Consider the following 24,624-nt stretch of genomic DNA (forward strand, 5'->3'; position numbering starts at 1 on the left):
GTTTGCTACGTGCACGAAGGTCAGCGTGAACAGAAGCAGACAGTATGAAGACATTAGGAATCAACAGTCTTGTGCCATCTTTCTGCCATTTTCCACTCGTTCTTTTTGTCTCGCCAAAAGACCATCGTCACCTCACTAGTTTATTAAGCGGCTTTAAGAGTGACGTCATCTGAATACGGGTTGGTTGTGAAAAAATCATATTGCAGCAGTTCTATCGCCAAGGCCCCTAACAGGATAGGTTAACACTCCCATGTAGATTTCACGAGGGCCGCTTGATCGGTTAGAGGCCTCAACGAAAAAATAAAAAGAATGAAATAGTGGCTCATTTTACTTTTGCACATAGCACGTTTTTTTTTGTTTTTTTTTTTTTTTTTTTTGTTTTTTTGCCTCTGCAGCCTCAATTCCACGTGTCGATGTCAGTAATTTAGCCCTGCCACGTCCCCAGGTCAGCTGTATGGTAACACGGTAATCCTCTGCCTTGTACATTTATCCACACTTCTCTCAGAGCACTGAACTGGCGCATTGCGATTGCTGTTCGTTACTGACCGATTTCAGAGACAATGCTTGCGAACAGCGAAGCCACAAACAAGGGGTGGGTTACACAGCATTTAACACGGTGCCTTAACCTATAGCCAGCTGCTGTCTTTTTGCTCTTTCTTCGCTCTGCAGCGCAGTGCTATAGTGCTTTATACATAAGTGTGTGCATGAATAGGGGAAAATGTGCACAAAAAAGTACGATGACAAGGAAGACGACGTCATGTCGCGTTCCTAATCGTTCCGTCGTCTTTCTTGTCTTCTTACTATTTTCGTGCTCATTTTCTCTAGGCCAGTTTAGTGTGCTAAGAAGCGTGGACGCCTGTACCTATCCCGTTTTGGCAGATGGAACAGCTTAACCCACGATCAGGCGGTTTTCTTAGCGCTTACAAGGCATGGCGAAAGCTCTTCAATACAAGCATTTCTACCCACATTCTAGCGTTGCTCTGTCATTCATTCTAAAATAAACTCAGTTCTCCATGGAAATGGGGCGTTCCGTTCACTCTACTGTCAGGGGGGCAATAAAATTGTAATAACTCTGCACAGAACTTTCATCACATCTTCGGCAGCACGCCACAATCGAAGCTGCTGATGTTAAGCATCCTGTGAGCAACAATGCGTGACGAGAGATAAGTGGTGTTCGACATTCTCAATACCATGTAAACAGAAATGTTAAGCGTACACTGGTGTTACTCAATATCAAACTACTCAATAACTTACGCGATCGAAAAATAAAAGGCGTTAATGCTCTGACAGGCATTTTTATTTAGTGCCTGTCAGAACTTTAACGCCTTACGGTCACATTGCGATGGGAGCTTTGAGAACTCCTACCGGTTTGATTAGGTAATCACCACATTGTGACAAAGATGTACTAAATCCCTACTTAATCCTAACAACATCTAAAGAAGTTGTGGCAGCCCCACTACCACCCTCTCAATGAGAACGAAAGGGGCGCGCGTGGCGGGAGAATTGGGCACTGCCGCAATCCAGGAGCCCTATTCATCTCCTAGCGGAGCCCATGTCCTGCCTCAGAACCCTTAATCAAACGGAGACGGTCCAACCAACCCGGCCATCTCCCCAAACTCACTTATTAACTTCATTCTGCACTAGAATTTGATGTCTGTTCGTCTGTTCGTCTTGCTAATTGCTGTCAATGTTTCTACCAGTTCTTGTAGACTTGTTTAATCATTTTTGGTTTGGAACACTTAATCCAGATGCTGCATCCCTGAAGATACTTATATGTATGACATATTCAGCTTAACTTGAACTGGTTCCCCCATCTTGTGCATTTAAAAAGAAATAAAAACGTTTTGCCTCGACAGAGTATAATAAAATGAATCCCGAAGTTTGTTCCGCAGCAAGAGCCCGTTTTTTTTACGTTCTGAACGTAGGCGTCACTTCAAAAGACCTTAATCTTCATAAGTCATGACCACGCTAAATGATCTACAGTGGGTTACATGATAAGCCTCCGTGTGAAGTCAACATTTCGAGTAGAAAAGTACACATCTTGTGGAGACATTGACTCCCTTCCAAAGCTGCTGTTCGGCCACTGGTGATCACTTCAAGCCCTCCATGTCTTTCTGACCTCTTTGGCATGACCACGCTAAGTGCTCATGTCAAAGAGGTCAGAAAATCATGCAGAGCTTATGTTCACGTACGGTTAAACATGTTGCGTTTTGCTATAGCACGACATTTAATTGACACGTTTGTCCCGCCACATCAACGTAGCGAGAGCTTCACGTGTTGCTTCGAAAACGGGTGCAATCAAAGCTCCAATCTATCTGTCTTCTCCTACGGCATCGTAGGGAAACCAGCCGAGACGACACGAGATTTGCAGGACGCCAGGACACGGCACGAACCTGCGACGTGTCTCGTCCCAGCCAGAAGTGGATGTTCCACTCAAGTCGGCCGCTCTTGGCTTGCTTCGTCTGCGAGTAAGGAGAAACAAAAAAGTAAAGAGAGAACAGGTGAGCGCTGAGAAGCGAAAGCTTAGGTTCGAGATCGACATCGGCAGCTGTTCGCGTCTGGTCCGTGAAAGACGTACGCGCGCCGCGGGGCCCGCCGGCCGGAAATTCTGGGAGCGCGACAAAGCCGACGCGCCGCATATATGCAGCCTGCGATGCATTTAGGGTCACGCGCGAGCGTGGGCGCGAATAAAGAGCCTTCGCTTTCGGATGCGCGTCTGTTGGTTCCGTTATTTCTCCTTACCGATTCCATCTTTTCGCATTGCGTAAGCTAGCAAGGGTCGCCACTGCATCAACGACGCAGTAGCACGTATACTTTGTTGAACTTAATACAAATCGGCCACGCGACACTTTCCTTGTGTGCGCACGTTTTCAGGGAACCTTCTCTCTATCCCGCTCTTATCCTTCTATTTCCTCCTCTCCCTTCTTTGCTGGACATCCAACAAGACGCTTTTCCGGTTAACCTCTCTACCGTCCTCTATTTATACTCTCTCTCTCTCTCTCTCTCTCTCTCTCTCTCTCTCTCTCTAATCCTACAACGCTGCGGTGGTTCTGAAAGGCGGCCGGATTTGGCTTCTACCTTTGAACTTTGCATGCGAAACGCTCACATGCATGAGTGCATGCGTTCACACACCTTCTGTTTTCCTTATGCTCATCTTTTGCGGCGCCTCTTTCCATTCCTCGGTGTACGATAGCAAACAGTACAATCCTGGTTGCCACCCTTGCATTCGTTTTTTCTTTCTTTCACTTCCTCCCTCTTCGTTGGAATCCTTGTGTAGAGGTTAGGGTCAGCATCATCCAACCGGAATCGCTGTGGCGAAGCTCTTCCGAGTTAAGAGCTGTTAAGAGTCGCGCAGTTTGTATTTCGTAACCTGTTTCTAAAACATTCGATTCTGCGTGTTTCTACAACGGAGCCATTACATGTTATCCGCGATAGAAGCAAAAAAAATAAAAAAATACTGACAAGTTTTTTTTTTTTTTCCGCAAGGTGGCAAAGTGAAAATAATGAGAAATGAGGGCGCAATGGGTGGGAGAAATGTAGGGTTTGAGAAAGCATGGTTGCTTGAAAGCTTCCGAGAAAAATATCTTCCTTGGGAAGATAAGGCTAGGACATGTAATTTAGTGCACATTGTCTTGAGCACAACACTGTCAGGTAGTAAGTTTTCATATTAGACGTGACATAAGTTTTGCCAATTCGAAACGTATACTATGCTGCATCGAGTATAACCTTTGAAAAGACACAAAATTATTTGTTTGTGCAAAATCAATATAGTTTTACAATCCCAAGTAACGTTAATAGAAAAGGACAGATAGCACCAGCAACAGTGCAAACTGTACAAAGCCGCATCGAATATTACTTTTGAAAAAATATATTTGTTTGTGCTTAGCCAATACGATTTTACGATTCTGAGTAACGTTAATGGACAAGGACACGTCATACGAACGACAATGCATGCTAGTATTTAGCGCTACTTAATGGTACCAGTATGAGAGACCAACTGCTCCGAATTCCGGATCTGCGCGTCTGAGTTCAATCATGTGGTCAAATCATCGTAGTGGTACTTAGAATCATGCCGAAATAATTACTTTTGTCTTTATTGTGCCTGCAGTTATTATTATTATTATTATTATTATTATTATTATTATTATTATTATTTGTGATATCCGTGTTTCATAAGTTAAGCCACTGTGAAGATAGCATGACACGGTTGCAGGCTTCGCAGCCAGAAGGAAGAAGCGCAATAAAATCATGGTGCACATGTAAGTAATCACTAACAAGGCGCATATTTCCCGAATTACAAGGATGCGATTTAAAGGTCCCAAACCGGTACAAGGGATTACGAAAAACGCCGTATAGGTGGAGGGCTCAGGGCACATTTTGGTCCCCCTTTTTGACATGCCAGCTCTTTTGCATCCCGTTCCCAATTCTTAATGCAGTCTCCACGGCTGGGAATCGAACCCACGACCTCCACTACAATAGCATAACGCCGCGTAACCACTTCGCCCTCGCGGCGAGTGTCATTAGTCTGTGAGCCACACCTGGGGTGAGGAGGCCGCGGACCAAGACACGGTATGGGACATGCTCTGGCAGACGGACATTCACTAAGCTTCATAATACTTCGATACTTCTGGAAACTGTGCGTTGATCGACTGCGATATCCGCTTTAAGTCGGTAGTTCCTCTGGTGACAGCCGAGAAACTTAAATTCTCATCAATATGCAACAAAATATCAAAGGCAACTATTTTCCCGGCGCATTTGGCAGCCGACTTCTCATTATCATAGCTTCAATTATTGTTGTTGTTGTTGTTGATGATGATGATGACTGCGGGAGTAGACCCAAATTTAGAATTGTGCGCAAGCAGAGAATTCATGTGGCACCCTCCATTTCTGGGCCCATATTCGCAAAATGCTCTTGGGCTAGAATTTTTCGTAAGAGTAAATTCCGGCCAATCACGATGCTGGGTATATTATTAGCGAAGGCGGTCAGCCAATGGCAAAGCGCACTTACGAGTGAAAGCTTCGCGACTTCGTCCCCTGATTTAGGCGCTGTAAGCTTAGCGCAAAGCCTATAATAGCGTTTTTGATACGCTGGAGGGAATTTTAAGTTGTAGATAGTTCAACAAACCTATTACTAATAATTAATTATTACACTCCTCTTTTGTCAATTTTTTTAAACGCATGTGTTCTCCACGACCAAAAATTAATATGCGCAAGTTGCTTTAATTTTGTTAGATGCGGTATCATATTCGGGCTTTTTCACGGAGTGTCCTACTATAAAGTTTCTAGAGGGAACACAGGCGCTGCTATCGCTTAGATAAAATGGGAATTATGGCTAGTAGATGTATTTATCTGATCTTCGTGCTTGCGGACTTAAGTACCGCGCTGTATCTGCCTTTATTGGCCTAAACTTCGGAGCAATGCTACTTTTCAAAACACTGAAGGCGATAAGACTCTGCGCACATGCATAGTCACTGCGAACTGTTGCACTTGCAATGCTATATTTTGTTGAAAATGGTCAATCCGCGAGGTCACAAAGCCATCTGAAGCCAGACGGACGAAGTTTAGGCAAGGCTGAAACACCTTGCTTGCAGGTCCAATATAGACGCTATAGCTAGAGCCAGAGTTCCGTGTAGTGATTTTTGCTAGAAACTCTATGGAGCTTTGTGGGGCTGGGTTTGCGTAGTTATTCCGTCCTTCCTGTTAAGACGGCGTCCGTCGTCGTCAGTTCTCATACTCAGCTTCAACCTTGCCATATGGTGAAAAAATAAAATAAAAATAAACATCGTCGCACACTGTCACAGAGATTCAAACCCATGGTCCTGCGGTAACGTGCAAGCTTGGCCGGGATAACGTAACGATTCTATTCCAATGCTCTCGTGAATGCTTTTCGTTTCGCATTGAAACAGGTGGCACACATATATACGCGACTCCTGGGGGCCGAAGAAACTACTGAACACGTCCTGCGTTTTTTTCGTTCCCGTTATGACGTGAAGCGCCGGCCTCTCAGGATAGCATTAAACCGGCTGAAGTCGAGACTGTTTTCAGAAGCGGCTTTGAAGTCAAGGACCACGGCCGTGTGCGTCGCTGGTGCACAAAGCAACATGGGGCATCGCTGCAGTATACATCAAGTCGACAGGTCTCTGCGACCGTTTACAGACTTGGTGTGCGCCTTCAAGTGTGCGCGTAGCTAGTGCTCTCTCTCTCTTTCTCTCTTCATTTCTTTCTCACCCTTTCCGGGCTTTCCCAGTGCAGGACAGCAAACCGGGCATGCGCCTGGCTGACCTCCCTGCTTTTTCCGTGCTCCTCTGTCTCTCTCTATTAGAATGCTATTCCTTCGCTTCTCGTCAGTAGCTGAAGCGGTGCTCCGCCCACGTTATCACCGGGCTACCGGGCTCGGTCGGCCGTGAGCGCTGAATAACAAGAAAGGAGGAGATTGAGAAAGCTCCGCTTTGAGAACAAAACGCTACATGAAACGAAGGTATGACTCTAAACACGTGCGCTCATTGCTCAGGCAAACAAATGTGCGAGCGCCCAGTAAATATATCCAGTCTGGCGGAGGTTCTTGAGCTGCATTAAACACTGCGAACATCAGTAGCAGGCTCCTGAAAGAGCGACCGAGTGCTTCGCGGTGTTTCAGAGCATGCCTGTCACACATTCTACTGCGCTATATTGTACGCAAGCCAAGTTACATAAACATGTCGTGTGGTGAGTCACAGAGATTTATAAGATATAGAAAACGAATTGTGCATCTATATATTGCACCATGCGCTATCGCGCTGATTTGGCGCTCGGTAATTTGGACGGGGTGTTGGCTTTGGCGTCCAACACAAGCTCTGAGAGTCGTGGCATGTGTGCATGTATTTCGGAGGCCACGTCAGTCCGTACGGTAGCTGGCGATCGAGGACAACGTTGTGTGCACCGCAATGAAGTTGTTCTTCAGAAGATGGCGGTGTCCGCTGTGAGAGGCTGATGTCGCCGTAAATTAGTCTAGCACCGAAAAAGTTGCCGAAGTCGACTGATATTTCTTGCTTTTCTTTTTTTACTGTGCATAATTATCTGTGCACTAAGGTTATGATGCCAATTAAGGTGTTCAGCATGATCACGGGCATCAGTATGCAGTCGACACCACACAACCCACTTTTAGCTTTCATGACGGTGTTCGGCAGCCGTAGCACGCCCAGTTGCGTCATACCCGTCTCACTTTATTTCCCCTCCTTTAAAGGGACACTAAAGAGAAACCGGAAGTTGAGCTTAAATGGTAGATTATCCTTTCACGATCACAGCCATACCATTCTTACTGCAAACAGATGTTTAATAAGCGAGAAAATAGCGAAAAACTGAAGAATAGGTGCTGACGCCCCTTCGAAATTCCCGCACTACGTGATGTGACGTCGGAGATTACAAACGCAGGCCGGTCGCGATTGGTCGAGAGCGATTTATCGCTGTTAATAAAATGCAAAATGAAATACACCTTAAACGTACATAAACAGCATTTTCCAAATTTTTAAACCGTTTCAAGCGAGGAAGTACAAGTTTAGCACAAAATTAAATAAATACGAAAAAATGGCATGGCGAAACATGCGGTCGTGATAGTTTCGTAGTTTCGTTTTTGGTCAATGCATTGTCGCGCGCGCCTGTTCCGCTCTACGGTGTTTGGTTGCGTGTTGCGTGGCTCGAAAAACGTTGACTTCGCGGGAAACAGCCAGAAAATGCCTCGTGTGTGTAGTGTTGAGGGCTGTATAAATGGCCCAAGGCGCTTGATCAGGGGCAGCGGCAGTGTTGACTCGATTGTGTCCTTTCATGTGGCGTCGCTCGGAGAGCCCCGGCTCCCCGGCGTTCGCAATGGCTCAGTGCTCTGCCGATGATAAAACGGCAAAAGAGCCAGAGAAACCGATGGTGTGCTCTCTGCATTTCTCGCCCTAGGATTATGTGTATAATCTTGTCCTCGGAAAGTATCTTGGCGTGCCCCAGAGGCCAGTCCTTTCTCGAGCAGCTGTTCCCTCAATGCGGCCTTCATCAAACCTCCTACCGGTGGGGCTGCAGCAGCAAACTGGCGGCTCGGTGAGTGCTGAATGTCATTAAATAAATCCACGAAATAACCATACCGAGTACGTGCACAACTTTCTACGCTTGTTCTGTCGGGAACACCGTCGCCTGGCGGACCGGACGCTTCGCCTCCCATCGACGAAAACGAAGCTCTGCATTCCGCCGGCGCGGCCGGCGGCTCACCGCCATCGCACGCGGAAACACCTACCGCTCGAGCACAGAGGATCATTTCGCGCTCCGTTTCACTGAATATCGCTGAAATGCAGTCCTGCTTTCCTGGCGAGCTCTTCGTTGCAAGGTTCAGCGGCAGCTACGGTATCCATCGCGGCGAACGCAAACGCAGCGACCATGCATGCAGCCATGATGCATCCAGCCCAGCGCCTCGGCCGTTTACGCAAGCGGTGACGTATCATGGCGCATTCTGATTCGCTGAGAGCAATGCAATCTGTGACGACACTGCTTCAGCGCCAAATCTAGGGTGAGAGAAATTGAGGAAGAGATATTTGGTCTTTGTTTACGAATTTCTCCGCTAATAACTCATATTTTTGCACCCAACAAAAACGGCATGCATTCCTGAAGGTCCCTCTTTTATTCCAGCTGAACTTCCTGTTTCTCTTTAGTGTCCCTTTAAGAGAGATACGTGTGCACATCTAGACTGATGACACTCGGCGTGAAACAAAACTAAATAAGAGTGCGCTACGAAAGAACTTGACATACTCTCGGACATACGTCGCCTTTCACGAAAGCATGCAGCCCGAGTCGGCCGACTATGCACTCCAAAGTTTCCGGCGACGTTTTCGTGCTTGCTTCCACATCTGCCGACCACGTGTTCCGGCACTACAAGCCGTGTCCACTAGCGGCGCCTGTCTGTCCCCAGCGGCAAGAAAATAAGAAACGGTGTGCGACTGAAGCGGTGAACACGTTCGCGCGAGTAAATAAAACGAGCACGAAGCATCCGTCTTGGAGCACGACGCGACAAGCAGCGCGCACGCCCCCTCAGCCGAGGGCCAGGAAAGCACGCGCCGACGGAACCGTTACGACGAGGACGACGTCGAAGAGGAAAGAAAGAGGGGCGAAAGCGCCAGCCGAAGCCTAACAACCACGTGGAGAGCGAGACGGGCCATCCTCCTCCTCCTCCACGAAGCACCAAGGACGTTGCGCGCGCGACGCGCTGCGGCGTCGAAGCCCGCGCGTGCGACGTCTGTCCTTTCAGCGGCGGCACCGGGGCGATTTCTTTCTCTTCTTTGGTCGAGCGCTTTTCACGACGCCCGCGCAAAGGGGGAGTCACGTCCGGCTGGGCCCCCCTTCGTTTTGCTGAGCATTAACTCCTCCCGTCTCTGGCAGGTTGTAAACAGGAAACGACCATGGCAAGCCTGTTTGGTTCCACCATCGTCATGTCGCCCTTCTTCGCGGTGTGTTTGGGTTCTTCGGATATATGTTATTGCTTTAGCAGCTGTAGGTTGTATGCGACTACCTCGGTGAGGCTAACGGAGATGTCACGGAAAACCTAACGTAAAGGAAATTTATTAGACTGTATAAGCGCGATCACTAACAGGTTAAACAAGCGCCAAGAATTCGCCGACCGACGAACTCCGACCATACATATATAAGGGCGGAGTTCGAGCAGCTTGCTATAAGCAGAGGACAAAATAAACTACCCCAATAGAGGTGTATACAGCTTGCTAACCAATTATTAAAGACAGGTAACAATATTAACAATAGGGAGCGATAAACAAGGTAGAGCAGCATAGGTAGAGGAGAAGTATTGCTAGCCTCTAGGCTGACATAGCTTTGCAAAAGCTGCCGGTAGTTGCTCCATTTCCGAAGTGCTACAGAATCGGAAGCCTGTCATCACCATACAAGGAAGACTAACGGCGACGATGTATTCGAACCGGGGCGCAACATGCTCTGCGCCATCCACTCCACCTCACCCTGGTAGCCCTCTTACATGGCTCACCATTCACGTTATAGCTCTGTATCGAGGAGGAATTTGAGGAAGAGCCGCAACATCTCCCTCCTAAATATCCATGGTCCTCGCGGGAGCAATACGTCCCTTGCACTTGTGTGGGGGGCCATTGCATACGCTCGAGTGCATCTATTAACAGGTTATACGTTCTGCGTCAAATTCGAATCACTTTAACAACAAATGGCTTGACAGTGCGCACACGACTACAGTGCGCTAAGTCATGTCTTGCACCACCATGCTGGAGTTCTGCAGACGCAGTGTGCTGCAGGCGGCAGTGCCACTAGAGCACGTACTACAACGCTGTGCGCGCGAGACTTTCAGCAGCCTCGTTGCCTGCTATGCTGATATGTGAGGGTAGTTACTGGAAAATTACTGCACGGCGGGTCGACAGGTGCATAAAGGTATATATAACATGCTTACGCATGCATCGGTTCTACGAGCACTGGTGGCCCTTTCGGCCTTTGTGGTTAGCGCGGTTACCTGTCTTTAAGAATGAATCTCAACCAATCAGCCGAATTTTCCGCTTTGCTACACTACCTACGTTATGAAACATATTAACTAAACGTTGCACTTGCACTGGACATAAAGACGCGTTGCCATTTACATTTTGCAGATAAGATTTACAATTGCTAGCCAGTGATTCTCTCTCTCTCTCTCTATCTGTGGTGTTTATAGGTTTCCATGACTGCGTTGGGGAATGAACTTATTAATTCTGTCTCATGGTATCGAAGACAAATCACTGCGGTGATGCATAGAACTCTGCCTTCCATGCATACAATACAAACGCAAACGGGGAAAAAAAAAGAAAAGAGGGGGGGGGGGGAGGGAAATAGCTCGTGGCACCCCAGTATTCCTGGCAGTTTTGTTTTGGCTGCGCGCGTGCGCGCGGGGCCTTGTGCCTGCAGCTGCTGTATACGCGAGAGTGAAATTCGTTGCGACAAAAGAAAAAATTGAGAACAAGCGTACGGAGTGGCGATATGAACGATGCGTGTAAGCATAGCCGTAAAGTACGGGAGTGACTGCTTTCGTTATGTTCGCGGAATGACTCTACTCCACGCTGGAGTACAATTTTCGCCACGGTCCCAGCTTGTCAGACACCTGGGAGCGAAGCCAACCTTGCCAAAATTGCCTCGAGTCACTTTACATTTTTTTGCTCACCTCTGCGTATTGTAGCAGTCTTGCTGTTTGCTTTTGCGTTGCCGCTTATAAAGAGTTGAATCCTGCCCTTATATGCTCCGACTCGTATATTTCACTTCTCGGTGGTGATTACAATTTATCGCCTCCGCTCACTTTCAAACACAGGTGGCTTGGATTGAGTGGTATGCTGGCAACACATTGTTAGGTGCTGCTAAAGAGACGTCATGCGGGAGTCGAGAGAAGCGGAGATTGCTGTAAACAGAGGCTCTGTCGTGATCACAACGTTCGCGGCCGTCACTCCGTGAGAGCGAGTTCAAAATTAACTTCCGTCATTTCGTCCTGGAACGTTTATATCGAGAACGAGAGACAAGGAGTAAACTTTATATAAACAAAGGAGCATGCGAGCGTAAGTATCTCTTCCGCTGTGCACTGGGTGGTCCCCTCAGTCCAGGCGTCCAGCGGCCTTAGCTACCCTTCTCGCTCGGTTGAGCTGGTCCGTCGAGTCGGAGCTGGACAGCGCTGCCTCCAATTGCCGTGTGGTGGGGTGTGTTATGGGTGTGAGATGTGGTGTGCTTGCACAAGCCAAGCCAAGTGGTAAAGCGCTACGCATTGATCGCAGTGTGGGCATTTATAGGAATACAGCGCAGGGTGTATGACGTAGTAGAGACTGAAATGTGGACATATGTTTGTTTGCAGTTTTCGCCATATTACGGCTTCCTCTCGTGTCAGAGCATTATGAGGCGGCGGTAGTGTTCTTCGTGAAAGGCGACAGTGTTGCAGGATGTGCGTGTAGGTTATTGGTATGGGCTCGCGTGGAACTGTTGTTCCACCGCGGCCCATACCAATACTCGGCCAATCCACCGCGGACCATACCAATACGCGGCCCATACCGCGGCTCCCGGTGTGCATGCGCTCGATGTCGGAGTTTAGATGCGCACAGAGTTTAGATGGAGCTGCGTCCGAGAAAGTTCGGGGCAAAGGCGACGAGCTAAATATAGATGGCAGATGGGTCGACGAAAACTCAGCACCCGGAAGGGTACCCTCCATGAGTGTCGGCAGAGTTTTTTTTTTTTTTTTTTTTTTTTTTTGGGGGGGGGGGGGGGGTGCTGGTGTTACATAGGGAGGGGGGGGGGGGGGGGCAAGTGCAGGTGTGGCTTGGGAGCGGCAAGTGCCCCTTTTGCACCCCCCTGCCGACGCCCATGGTACCCACACTGAGAAATGGAGAAATGTGGAGCAAAAAAAAAAAAAAAAAAACATTGAGTAGGAGGAGAGAAACAAAGGGTTAACATGCGTGCGCACGCGAGCACTCGGGACTTCAGCACTCGGTCGCAAGCGGTCAGGTAGACCAGTAGAATTAATTAAACACAGCAGCGCCTTTACAGCTTCCTGCGTCCAAAATTACGCGGTCCTAAATAAAAGAAACGAAGAAGACATTAATAGGACAAATGGAGCATTAGCAAATGTAGTGGAAAAGCCACCTTGTTTCAAAATACAAAAAAAAAAGAAGATTGGTCGTTGAATGGCACATTTCGTCGACGAGATCCGCCATGACGAGAAAGACAAAAATAAAAATAAAATTGAGGTTTACACCAAAATGCGAAGCAACATTCTGTTTCGCACTTCGAGCTAAAGCGCAACCAACTTTCTTATGAATAAATGACCTAGGACATCGGAGCTGAAATTTCTCACGGCCGTCTGAACGTCGTAAATTGCTAGAGAGCGATGGTCTTTCTACTATATATAGACTAACTACAAAAAAAAGGAAAACTGTTAGGAGAGAGCAAGACGAGGCAACGGCTAACGCCTGAGTAGAAGTCTGACGACGCTCCTTGGTCCAGCTACAATAACGCAACACCAGCTGTCAATAAATACGATATACTGCCGAAAAAAAATATCCACTTCTTTTTCAGAAAGCAACCCAAGGTAGATGACGAACGACATGCGCGGACGTGAGTCGAAAAGGAAAAACAGGCGCCGCCGGTGTAGTTATAACAGGCTCTCCTTTTAGAGCGTTAATCGCCGTCCGTTCCCGTCTCTTCTTCGCGTGTGATGTACCGTCCGTGTCTCCACAAGAGCGGGCCAGGGGATGCAGGTGGCTCCTTGAAAAGGTGGAAAAATGAAAAGCGGCCCTGATTTTTCTCTCGCAGACGGCTCTCTCCGTGCGACAAGTGCACAACAGCGTCTCGAAAAAAAAAAAAAAAAAAAAGGCTCGGAAAGAGGCCTTCTTTCCATTCGCCAACCACACACGTATATATACGTGGACACGTATTGGCGCGCGGCGCCGTCGTCATGGAGTCGCCGTTCCTGCGCGACTAAATAGCTTGCGCAGCGACAAGGCATTAAAGAGTTTCGTTCTCGAAAGTCGTACACCTATAGCGACCAGCCACGGTGACTCAGTGGCTGTAACATTCTGCTGCTAAGCACGAAGTTGCAGGTTCGTTTCTCCGACAGCGGAGGCCGCATTTCGATGGGGTGCTAAATAGAAAACCGCTGGTGTACTTTGATTTAGGGGCACGTGAAATAACTTCAGGGTGACAGAATTAATCCAGAACCTTTTCACGACGGCGCCTATCTGTTGCTTTGGGACGCAAATCCCCGTGTGTACTTATAGTGCAAGGTTCGAAGTGGTGTATAGAACGAGGCTGCAATCATGAGGACCCAATATAGAACGTTTGCAGTTCGAATGCGCGACTAGCAATGCCGCTAGTACTGCCCAGTGAGAGCAACCGGCCTTACCGCGACAGTATGTACTACCGCATTCACGTAAACAAGAATGATGCGCTATAGAAAGACGTATCGACTTAAAAATCACGTTGCGGAAGCGCATGTCAGAAGCAATGTCCTTTCCATGGCACTTACTTCAACTTTCAGGTGCGATTAAAATATTCTCGTGGGAAAGAAAAAAAAGAACCAGAAAGCTCGCCTTCGCGCATCCGCACCAGCGGCGGTGGCATTGCATTAGCCTCTCTACGATGCCTGAATAAAGCCTTCCGTGTCACTTTGTGCGGAAATTCAATAAACGCAAGCTCAAGTTTCGACTCTTTATGCACCCATAAAAAGCTTCACTGTGTATAGATTCCAACTCCTAGGATGTGCTGCATATTTTGATCTTCCGGTTCAATACCCTGCCTGCACCTCTAACACGAATACAAAAGCGTCACCATACTAGAGTACGAAACAAAGGGGCCGAGCACGAACCGAGCAAAATGGAATTGGCCAGCAGGAGGGGGGGAGGGGAGGCACTACGAGTACGAATGTACAAGTAAATGAAACATTCTCCTCTACCTCTCTGGTTTTCTTAAGCTCCCGATTCATAGCCGATCCCCCACAGTGGGTATGCGCCACAAACATTCAGGATACTAACAACAACATCCGCCACGTATGTTCCTCCGTATTGAAGGTGTTTTTGCGTGCCATATGTGTGCCGAGGATGCAGGTGCTATACTGCAGCGAGTACCGTATTTGCCAGAAATATACTATGACTCCGCGCCCGCGAGACATGAACTACTGCAGTGGGCACAACTATGGTACAAGTATGTACATGCCTCACGACGAAACCAGAGCGACAGCTGAAGCTGGGGCTTTCGCAACATTACTGGCAGAGTGGTGCGAAGATAATCCACATCCACATGATACAAATCCACGCGACATGTAATTGGCGCGTCGCAGCACGATTAGACCTTTTTTTCTCCGCTCTGCGGCAGCAGCAAGGAGGTTGGGCAGCAGTGTGTTCAGAACCCTAGAAAACTTCCTGTCCTGAATTTTTGACAGTCGAGTTAGCCAAGAAAAAAAAAAGTACTTTGTCACATAGTATACTGTATAGGCACATATTCTAGGTGTGTTCGGAAAGCTCAGTTATGAGCTTTCTTTTGTTGTACTTAATAAAAATTTACTTGTAGAACACTCCAACTCTACTGCAGAACTGGTGCCAGCTGGGGAGTTCAATTAATATATAGGCTATTGTATAACTTGTGTTGTTCCAGAGGGCTTAACCGGAAGTATTCTGGGGACTCTTGTTTGTAAACATGGAAAGGGTCAGGCGTCTCAGAACGCTGGCGCCATGAGCGTCGCCAGGGGCGTTGCAGGCGTCGCACCTAGACGCTGCGCGAGATGAGACCGACGCGAAACCGTCGGGATTAGTCAGCGCCCAGTGAAATATTACATAACGCTGGCTTGACATTTACTGCTCACACAGGAGCATGCACACAGCAGCTAAGCAGGAACGTTAGTATGCTTATGATGTGCGTGTGCGCATCCCTGCAGCAGAAGGCAGCACACGCATCGCCTCCGAGGCGATTGAGCGCAGCGTTGACGGTGCGTCCATTCCACTTCGCTTCACTGTTCTAGCAGTGAAACGCACTATGCGTGCCAAGGGACACTGTAATCCTCCGCACGCAATCTGAGCATGAGCCGTCAGCGGGACAACCCCACAAAGCCAGTGGCCTCAATGTCGATGTGAATGCACGTCCGCAGTCTGCATTGATGCAAAAGCATTATATGTCCCATGAGGCTGAAAAGTCCGGCGTTGTTATCCGCAACGAGCGGTACCAAACATGGCGCCGACGGCGCAAAGAGTAAGAACAAGTCAAAAAGATGCTCGGATTGACGTCGAATTTGTCAGAGAGGTTCCTGTAAACAAAGGAAATTAATGGCTCTGAAAAAACATGATAAATTTGGGTCTGCGTGGGAATCGAACCCTGGCCACCGGGGTGCCAGACGAGCACGCTTCTCCGACGCCATGGTGCGGCTCCACGTTTCTCCTTGACTAAAGGTGTAGCTTAGTGCGCAGTATGTTTCTCTATGTAGTGCGTGCATCATTGGGCACGTGACGGCGCATCCAGTGGGGAGGAGGTGGTACCACTTCATGAGTATATAAAATGAGTGAATAAAATAAAAATGTCCAATTGGACACCGCTGAGGGTCCTTCGAGTTATGAATTCCTCGTGGGCAAGCGAGCGCGTTGAGACGCTTGACGCGTTTTGATTTGCCCTTATCGAGGTGCAGTTAGAACGCAGGCGAGAGCTTGAGCGGACAATGAACGCGCGGAAAGAAGCATTTCACCAAAGGGACTATAATGCTTTCGCATTCACATACGTCAGCGCTCTTTAAGTGTCTCTTTAATTTTTATTGCTATTGCATTCAATCGGGTAACGAGGTCAGGCTTATTCGGTGAATTTTAATGTGCCAATTTCTGTTGGCATAAAGAATTGAAGCGTCAAAATTTATGGCACCCTTGAAAGCATTAGCGTGCCATGTATAGTGCCTATAATGGCATCGCGCAAGCTTCTCTGCGCTGCCCGTAAAGAGCACGTACAGTCCCTCTCATGTTTAACTATATCGCGCGAGCACACTGTAATATATGGTCGTGTGTCATCCTGAAGAGAACATCGTATTACACGCCGTTTGCACAGGAAAGCGCTTAGTGCGCCTGAGAGTACTTCTGCCTGTCTCCCTGATTATCACCGTGTTAAGGCGCTAAAGTTACGCTTGATGTACGCTCGCCCGATACAGTTAGAAATGCGGGAGGCAGTACATCACTTTCAAAAATTCAATCATTTTGAGATTTCGAGCCCTAATACTGTTTTACAACGTTTGATACAGATTTAAGATAAAAGGCACATGCTACGTGATCGAAATGTTTACGACGGTTCTTCGCTGGCTGCAATTATCAAAAGTCCTTATAGGAAGAATTCAGTCAAGACCGGAACACCTAGTCAGAGCAACTTTAGTATTTCAGTAATATAGAATCTACCCTAGTATACTGATGATGATAAGTGGTTCTTGAGGGAAAGGGAAAGGTTGGCGCTATCTTCTGCAGCCCTTGAGGGAGCACGGCTCAAGTATACTGAAGCATGCATACGGACCACTACGCCGACGCTAATGCGGACACCGACAGCGAAAATTAGCCTGGGCTGTCCACATAATTGCTATCGCAATAAAAAAAAATGCAGGCGGATTATGTATGACGCAAAGCACATATGTAGGGACTGGGTGACGGAACGAAAAGCACAAGTATGGTACAATTAAGGCATGTGGGATAGGTACGGCACATATTCCGGCTGGTACGCAAACGCCCCCACCAGGCATAACGGTTCTCTCTTCACGAAGCAAGGCTTATACGTGAAGTAGCAAAAAAGAAGTTCCATCAATTAGGCTTACGCTGGGCGTTACCTATATATAGTCCGGCAGCCACAGTATCGGTATATATATACTCCGCATCCTTCACTCGAGGTCATCTCTCAGCGTCGTCATCTGTCTGGCACCTTCCAGTAACGCGCGTATGCGGTCTGGGAGCAGCAATGATGATAAACGAGCGCGTCTGGTTTTGCGCGGGTAGTGAAAAACTGCAACGAACATGCGCGTACCCCCTTGTCAACAAAACAAATGCGACACGACGCGTAGGTATGCGCACGGAAACCCACGGAGGTTATGAGCTGCGGAGTGGCTGCCAAAGTGACAACGTCCGCGTCCCACGTAACAGGAAAACGAGAAAGATATGTCAGGCTGAGTTGGCTGCTCGCTGCCCGCAGGCAGACAGGTGTGGACGCGAAAAGTGCGGGGCCGGCGAGAGTGCCGATGACAGACCTGGCAGGCAGAGCTTCAGGGCGTGCGCTACTGCTCTGATAACCAGCAGAGCTGAGACGCGGTGGAAGAGACCGCCCTCAACGGGGGGCGGGTTGTGGAGGTTCTAATGCACATCCGATCACGGCGTCCATAGATCAGATTAATGAGCGCGAAATGAAGACGAAGACAGCTTTGAAACACGTATAGACGTAACGTCTACGTGTTTCTATAGCCCCGTGTATTCGTGTTCATTTCGAGGCTCTCATTAGTGTTTTCATTAGATACGAACCAACTATCCCCATGCAAAGAGCAATCTTGAGACATGGCGTCGACAGGCACGCAAGCGCAAATCTTATATATATACATACATATTCATATATACAGAAACGCACACACGCACACAGACGTGCACAGACATCAGCGCACACAAACACACGCGTGAGCACATACGCACACTCTTGCGCGCGCAGAGTTGGTGGTGAGGATGCAGACGGGCCGTAAATTAAAAGCGCGCGCACAGCTGTGACCCTTCGGGGCCGGGTAGGTGGTTGCTTTGTGGCTGCTGCGGCCAGCCCTATTTGCGCGCTGCGCCTACAGGAGCTCAAACGCAGGGGCTGGGCTTCCATCTGACGACCGGATTAGCGGCGGCAGGGTTCGCGATACCGGCTGCATGCGTGCGCACGGAATGAGTGCGGAAATTATGGGGCGTTGTACGTGCTCCTCGGTCGTATACGGGCCGCCAGTGTGACAAGGCGGCTCTGAACATTCCCGATATCAAGGGCGATTGCGTTTTACGTTGAAATTACCTTCGGGAAATCGGCGAAAAAAAAAGACAGGCACGTGGTTGCATATAGTACATCAATATGGGTGTTTGTCAGTGCACATGCGGAAGTTTACACTCAGCAGTCATCCGGCAAAAAGCTTTCTTCGATACGCGAACGATATTGTTACGTGCGGAGAGACACAAATAAGGAAACTAACTACGATGTATTTACAAGAGCAGCGCAGCCAGAGACAAGCCAAGGCAAAATGCCCGTCTTCGTGATCCTTTGCGCCATGTCTCATAAGCGCCTGTTGTATCGCAACATTACCTTGTTGCCCGACCCGTGGCGAACTTGAGAAAGGAACCATAGCTAAATGTCCATTGCTTTACAACATAAGCACAGACTTCGTCATATATTTAGAGGTATACAACCCAACGAAATCGGGGGCAAAGTTGAAGAACTTGTGCAAGGAAATATTCGCTTTTTTTTTTCAATTCGGAGAGATATTTTCTTAGGAAACACATTGCGGGCGGCTGATGTTTAGCGACGTATAGGCGGCAATCGTGTCCGCGTCATCTGCATGTTGCATGCTAAAGTACAATTGCGTCGGTAGCTATAGTATCACTTTCCAGTCGTTCACTGCCTGGAATGTAGTTAACATTAGCTGCTGCGTGCGAAATTCCCTCCACACCGCCTTGCGTGCACTCCACGTCACCGACGGAGCGCGAATCTGCTATCGCGCGTGCACAAGACCAAAACTGCGTGCTGTGCGCCGTAAAGGCGCGCAGTTACTAACACTTCGTGACCAGCTCGCCTCGTACAATGAGACATTCACGTTTCAGTCGGGTCCCCATATACGAGCGTCGTTTTTCTTTGTCGGCTTAAGTTTTACGCCCCGTATGAGTGACTGCGCTGCGCGACAGGTCCTTGTTACGGGGGGAAACCGCGCGGAATGCTGACACCGGTGGCTCGGCGTACGTGGATGCTGCTGCGGTGCCACGTGACCTATTGATACGCCACTTCGCGTGCTACTCGAGGCGAGAAGGAAGTAGGTTTCCGTATACTTTAGTTACAGAAATACTCCTTCACCGTTTTGCTTTTTTATTAATTGTGAAATATGGGAAGTATGGCAGCAAGAAGGGCCGGCTATCCCGAATTTTGCTAAGGAAACGTTTTTAAAATAATGCTCTCATAAATCAATTTAAAACTATATCACGAAATAACAAAACACTAACAAAGCAAGTTCATGTATGAAAAATATTTTAAAATGCCGAAGAAAAAGTAACAACTAAACCCAAAAACGCTTGTCTACCATGCATTGGGTGCACAATAAAAAAGAACCCCCCCCCCCCCCCCCCCCCAAGTGGTCAAAATTAATCCGGAGTCCCCGATTACGGCGTGCCTCATATTCAAATATTGGTTTTAGCACGAGAAACCCCAGAATACTTTTTTTTTCTTTTTTCAGAGCAACAAAAGAGCTAGAATAAACGGCGTAGAGTGGGGTACCAAATGTTTGCAGCCTTTTTGAAGCGCACCCAAAGCTCGGTACATTAAAGTCTTTCATTTCGTCGCCCGACGAATGCGGCTGCTGCTGCAGGCAATCGAACACGCAACCTCGTGCTCAGCAGCAGAAAGTCATAGCCACTGAAACGCCGCAGTTTGTGGGCAGCGGAGAGACTAGCTTGTCCCGTGTTCTTCCCTTGTCCGTGTTTATTTCGCGCGTGTTTTTTCACTGATGGATTCGTACTAACTAGCTCGCATTCATACCCTTTTAAGCCACCTAGCCAGAAGCATTCGTGAAGAATTTCTTACGCTGTACATCAGCTATACTTTCCCGCGTGAATTAAGCGTTGCGCGCGAAGTGGATACCGCGCACATTTCGTGGCAGTTTCGCACGTGAGCAGCGTGTCGTCTAAAGCCTCCTGGATGCAAATCAATTTGTCACAGAGATGCTGCAAAAAGAAATCAGGGCACTTTTGAAGGCATTGCTTTGAAATTATGGGGTTTTGCGTGCCGAAATCAACATATGATTATGAGGCATGCCGTAGTGGAGAAGACTCCGGGTTAATTTTGACCACCGGGGGTTCTTTAACATGCACGAAATGCACGGTACACGGGCGTTTTTGCACTTCGCCCCCATCGAAATGCGGCCGCCGTGGCTGGGATTTTGATCTCGTGCCCTCGGGCTTAGCAGCGCGACGCCAAAGCCACTACGGCGGGTGAAGGAATTACTTCGCAGAAGTCAGAAAATCGTTTTATATTAGCCCGCAAGTGGGAAGAAGAACACAAAAGGCCAGTACTTTGCTCCGCTAACTGTCTAAGTATGCGACGGAATACTCGAAATGTGATATCTCGAAAGCTGCGCGCGAGTCAGCCTCGGATGACCTTGCACACTCATTTGTCAGAGGGACGTTTCTATATATCACCTCGTACAAACTTGCAATTTTGTGCGCACACTGTGTGACGGCACTGCCTTCGTGATCGGCCCATATTTTTCGTCTGAGAAACGCGATGCCTCCAAAGTGAGTGAATTATCCGCCTGTAATCTATCGCATTAAAAAAAATTCAGTCCCCGGTTGCTTGCGACACTGATCCCGTAATTGCTGAAACAGCGTCACCTCGAGCAACACATCGAAATTATGGCGAAGAATTTCCTTCCGGTAAGCAGTTATCAGGTGTCCATTATCTCGCTTCCTACGTCCTTAGTCAGCAGCCTTCCATTGTATTTGACGGCGGCGGCGCTCACAGACGCACCGTGAACATTTCTACCTGGCACGGATGTGGTGTCAACAATGCGCCTCCATGTCGCAACCGCCCTTCGCTTTATTTTGAAAGCAAGGTTAGACCTTGACTATATTACTTTGATAAAGCGAGTTATACGGCGACAAAGACGTTTTCACGCTAGGAAAGTGCTACAATGTCATTAATTTTGTCATTAATACGGCTGCAGAATATAGTATACGAGGTCTGTCCTAAAAGTTCATGCAGTGAGTGAGCAAAAAAGGTGGGAGAGCATATGCAGCCGCTCTGTTCTCTCTCGAACTCTCCAACCGAAAGGCCCTGGTTAACCTTCAGTACGAGCCGGACAGCTGTATGACAAGGCAGAATTTTATATACGTGCACTTCTTGTGCAACTCATTTTTAGTATTTTTCGAAATGGAGATTGATGAACAGACGGAACAAAGGATCTATATCGAATTTCTTGTGAATTTTAGCGAGAAGGCTGCAGAAATTCATCAAATGTTGCAAAGGGTCTGTGGAAAGGATGCGCTAAAGTAAACATCTGTGTTCAAGGTTGTCGTGCGTTTTCCGGCAGGAAGGCCGTGATGACCCCAAGGACGATGCAAGATCAGGACTTGCCTCCTACTCGTGCGAATAGGAAAACATCGATCATTCGCGTTTCTTGCACTGTGACCGCCGAATAACTGTTAGAATAATAGCAGAAGCACCTGGTTTGGGAAAGTAGTCCATTCACCGGATTTTCGCAGAAAATTTATCAATTACAAAGGCTTGCGACGAGGTGGGGCCGAAACTGCTGACTCCTGAGCGAGAGTTGAGACGAAAAGAATGGTGAAGACCAAGAAAGGGCGGAAGAACAAAGCAAAAATAAAAGTCATGTTGATCGTGTCTTCTGGCTGCCGCGAAATTGTGCACCACGAGTCTGTATCAGAAGGTGAAACTGCCAATGCAGCTTTCTACGTGGAGATCCTGACGCGTCTGAAACCGCGTGCGACCAAATTTCTCGAAAGAGGGATGCTGGATTCAGCAACGCCATAATGCCCCTGCGCACTGTGCATTGATAGTGTGGTTAGCTTTTGGCACTCACTTCCATCGGCGTGCTAGAAAACCCTCCCTACTGGCCGAATTTAGCCCACTGTGACTTTTTTTTTTTTTTTGCCGACACCCCCATCCCCTCCCCCCAAATGCAAACTGGTGCTCCCATTTCGGGGATGTGACGACAATTTAAAAGTAAACAACATCGCTGCTGGAGCGCTTAGCAAAATAGGACCTCCAAGGGAGTTTCCCACACTAGAAGAAGAGGTGAAACCAGTGTATTGTCTAATGGGGAGTATTTTGAAGGTATCCAAAAGGTATCTCATTGATGTATCCATCATTGGTATCCATGGTATCCATCAGGTATCCATCATTGATGTATCCAAAAGCCTATGAAATAGTTTTCTTCTTTTTTTAACCCACTGCACGAACTTTTGGGGCGGACCTCGTATATAGATACACACGTTTTACCGTAAGACCGTTATAAATCGATAAAGCTTTCGGCCAGATCCCGCGGTGTCGCCAGCACTCCCGCTTCCCCTTCCTTCTTGGCCTGCCTGTCAAGCGTTTTGCCTCTGTCGTCATCGTCACCCGCCTTATTCATGTTTATTTTCCTTCTCCCTTTCCTCAAGCGCAGAGCTGCTGGCTATAATATTGCAATAAGCACACATATCGTAAACACAGCTGCCGCACCGACTCCGACCAGCCAATTATTGTCGACCGAAAAGATCGGTGACGTCACGCGACTCGAAAGTTCTGACCGTTAAAAGACTGCCAGTGCGAAATTCACGCTTAACTCGCGAACGTGCGCCGTGAATAGCGGCAGTGGAAAAGAAAAATGGGAGTGCTAAAAACACGCATGCCGCGAGCCGGGTTTTGTATATGCGTTGACCTGGCCTTTTGCGCGTTACGTCGGGCCGCCTCACAGCGAGCGACCAAAGGAAGCCGCCGGTGCCTCGACGGCCACGAGCGCTGTGCGCTGTGTGTTCAGAGGGAGACGGGCGGGCCGGGCCGGCTGCGCTATGTATAGCAAGCATGGGCACGAGCGCGCGTGCATCACCCGTGGCTTTTACGGTCAATTCACGACGCCGGCGGGCGTGTTTTAATACACCGAGCGTGGGCACAGATAGGCGAATACGGCGATGCGGCACCTGCGCGTCACTTCACACGCCCCCCTCAAAAAAATATATATATATATTTCTCGGACGGAGATAAACGGAATGCACACTTGACCTGGCGCTCGCCGCACGATGTACACGGCCTGCTTATCTGCGCTTATCTGTCGGTAGATAACCTCCCCCGCTCCACCGTTTCGGCGTATTACATTAGCGCGAACAATCATCATTAAGAAATAAAATCAATGAAAATAGATTGTTTGCGGCGTTTGTGCTGTCTGGTTCTCTTCTCTCGTGTCCATGTCTGCACGCCTCACTTTGGTTCGCGAAAATAGATAGTTACACAATGTTAAACAGAAGCTTCCGGAGCTTAAAGAAAAGTAATAACATCGTGATAATAGCCCGAGAAAACAGTCACGTGACGAAAAAAATAGATAAATAAGAGGAGCTTTTCTTTCTTTATTGAGCTTTGCCACTGGTCGGTTCCCTTCGCTAACGTGTCCATCATCATGAATGGCTGTAATTTGCTCTTACGAACAATTCTACCGTAAGGGCTTCCTGGGAATGCGGGCCCAGATACATTATAGAAACATAGTACACGGAAGCGTTATACAACAATAAATAGGGTGAGTAACTATACGATAAGCAGCTGAATGTGTAGCTGGCTGTAAAGTTAGGTGACAATGACTCTCGGAATCTTGAAGCGTTATGTTTATTTCCGGATGAATGAGGTAATTCATTCCTTTATTTAATCGCAACTAGAAGAAACAACTGACCAAAAGGTTTTTTTGTAGGACCAAGCAGTCGCCATATGCTTAACGAGTTCAACAAACGACGCGATGTGCGGTTTGGGGGATCTATAGATATCATTTACAATAGTGCCTAACTCTATCAAATATTACGTGACGCCCCGGCCAATCCCGTAACTTCCTGCATGCAGTGTGTCTGTCAAGAAGCATAAAGCATCTGTGAAGGCCGCATTCGCGTGCCTCCCATGATGTATTAAATATGCTTAGGGAAACTTTAACCCTGAAGACACTGTATACTAACAATGTGTTACTTCGGTGTAATGAGCTGGCGGGATGGCGTCAAATTTTTGGTGTAAACCAGTCTAATCTACGTTACACTATTTGTGCGAAATAACATCGTTTATATATATATATATATGGATCACAGCAATTAGTTCCTCGAAATAGAGTGTTATACAAAGACTGCTTAATGGTTGCAAATTATGTGAACATATAGAACGGGTACAATA

The 24,624-nt window shown here is 47.9% G+C and overlaps 1 protein-coding gene across 1 annotated transcript in view; it reads right to left on the reverse strand.

Moving 5' to 3' along the window:
- LOC119442503 (gelsolin, cytoplasmic-like) overlaps positions 1 to 24,624 on the reverse strand; it is a 104,472-nt gene that overhangs the window by 49,059 nt on the left and 30,789 nt on the right. Inside the window, 1 exon segment of the mRNA XM_037707405.2 lies at positions 2,394 to 2,462. Coding sequence (XP_037563333.1) covers positions 2,394 to 2,462 — 69 coding nt within the window.

Source organism: Dermacentor silvarum, chromosome 2 (genome assembly GCF_013339745.2).
Source record: "Dermacentor silvarum isolate Dsil-2018 chromosome 2, BIME_Dsil_1.4, whole genome shotgun sequence".
NCBI classification, from domain to species: Eukaryota; Metazoa; Arthropoda; class Arachnida; order Ixodida; family Ixodidae; genus Dermacentor; species Dermacentor silvarum.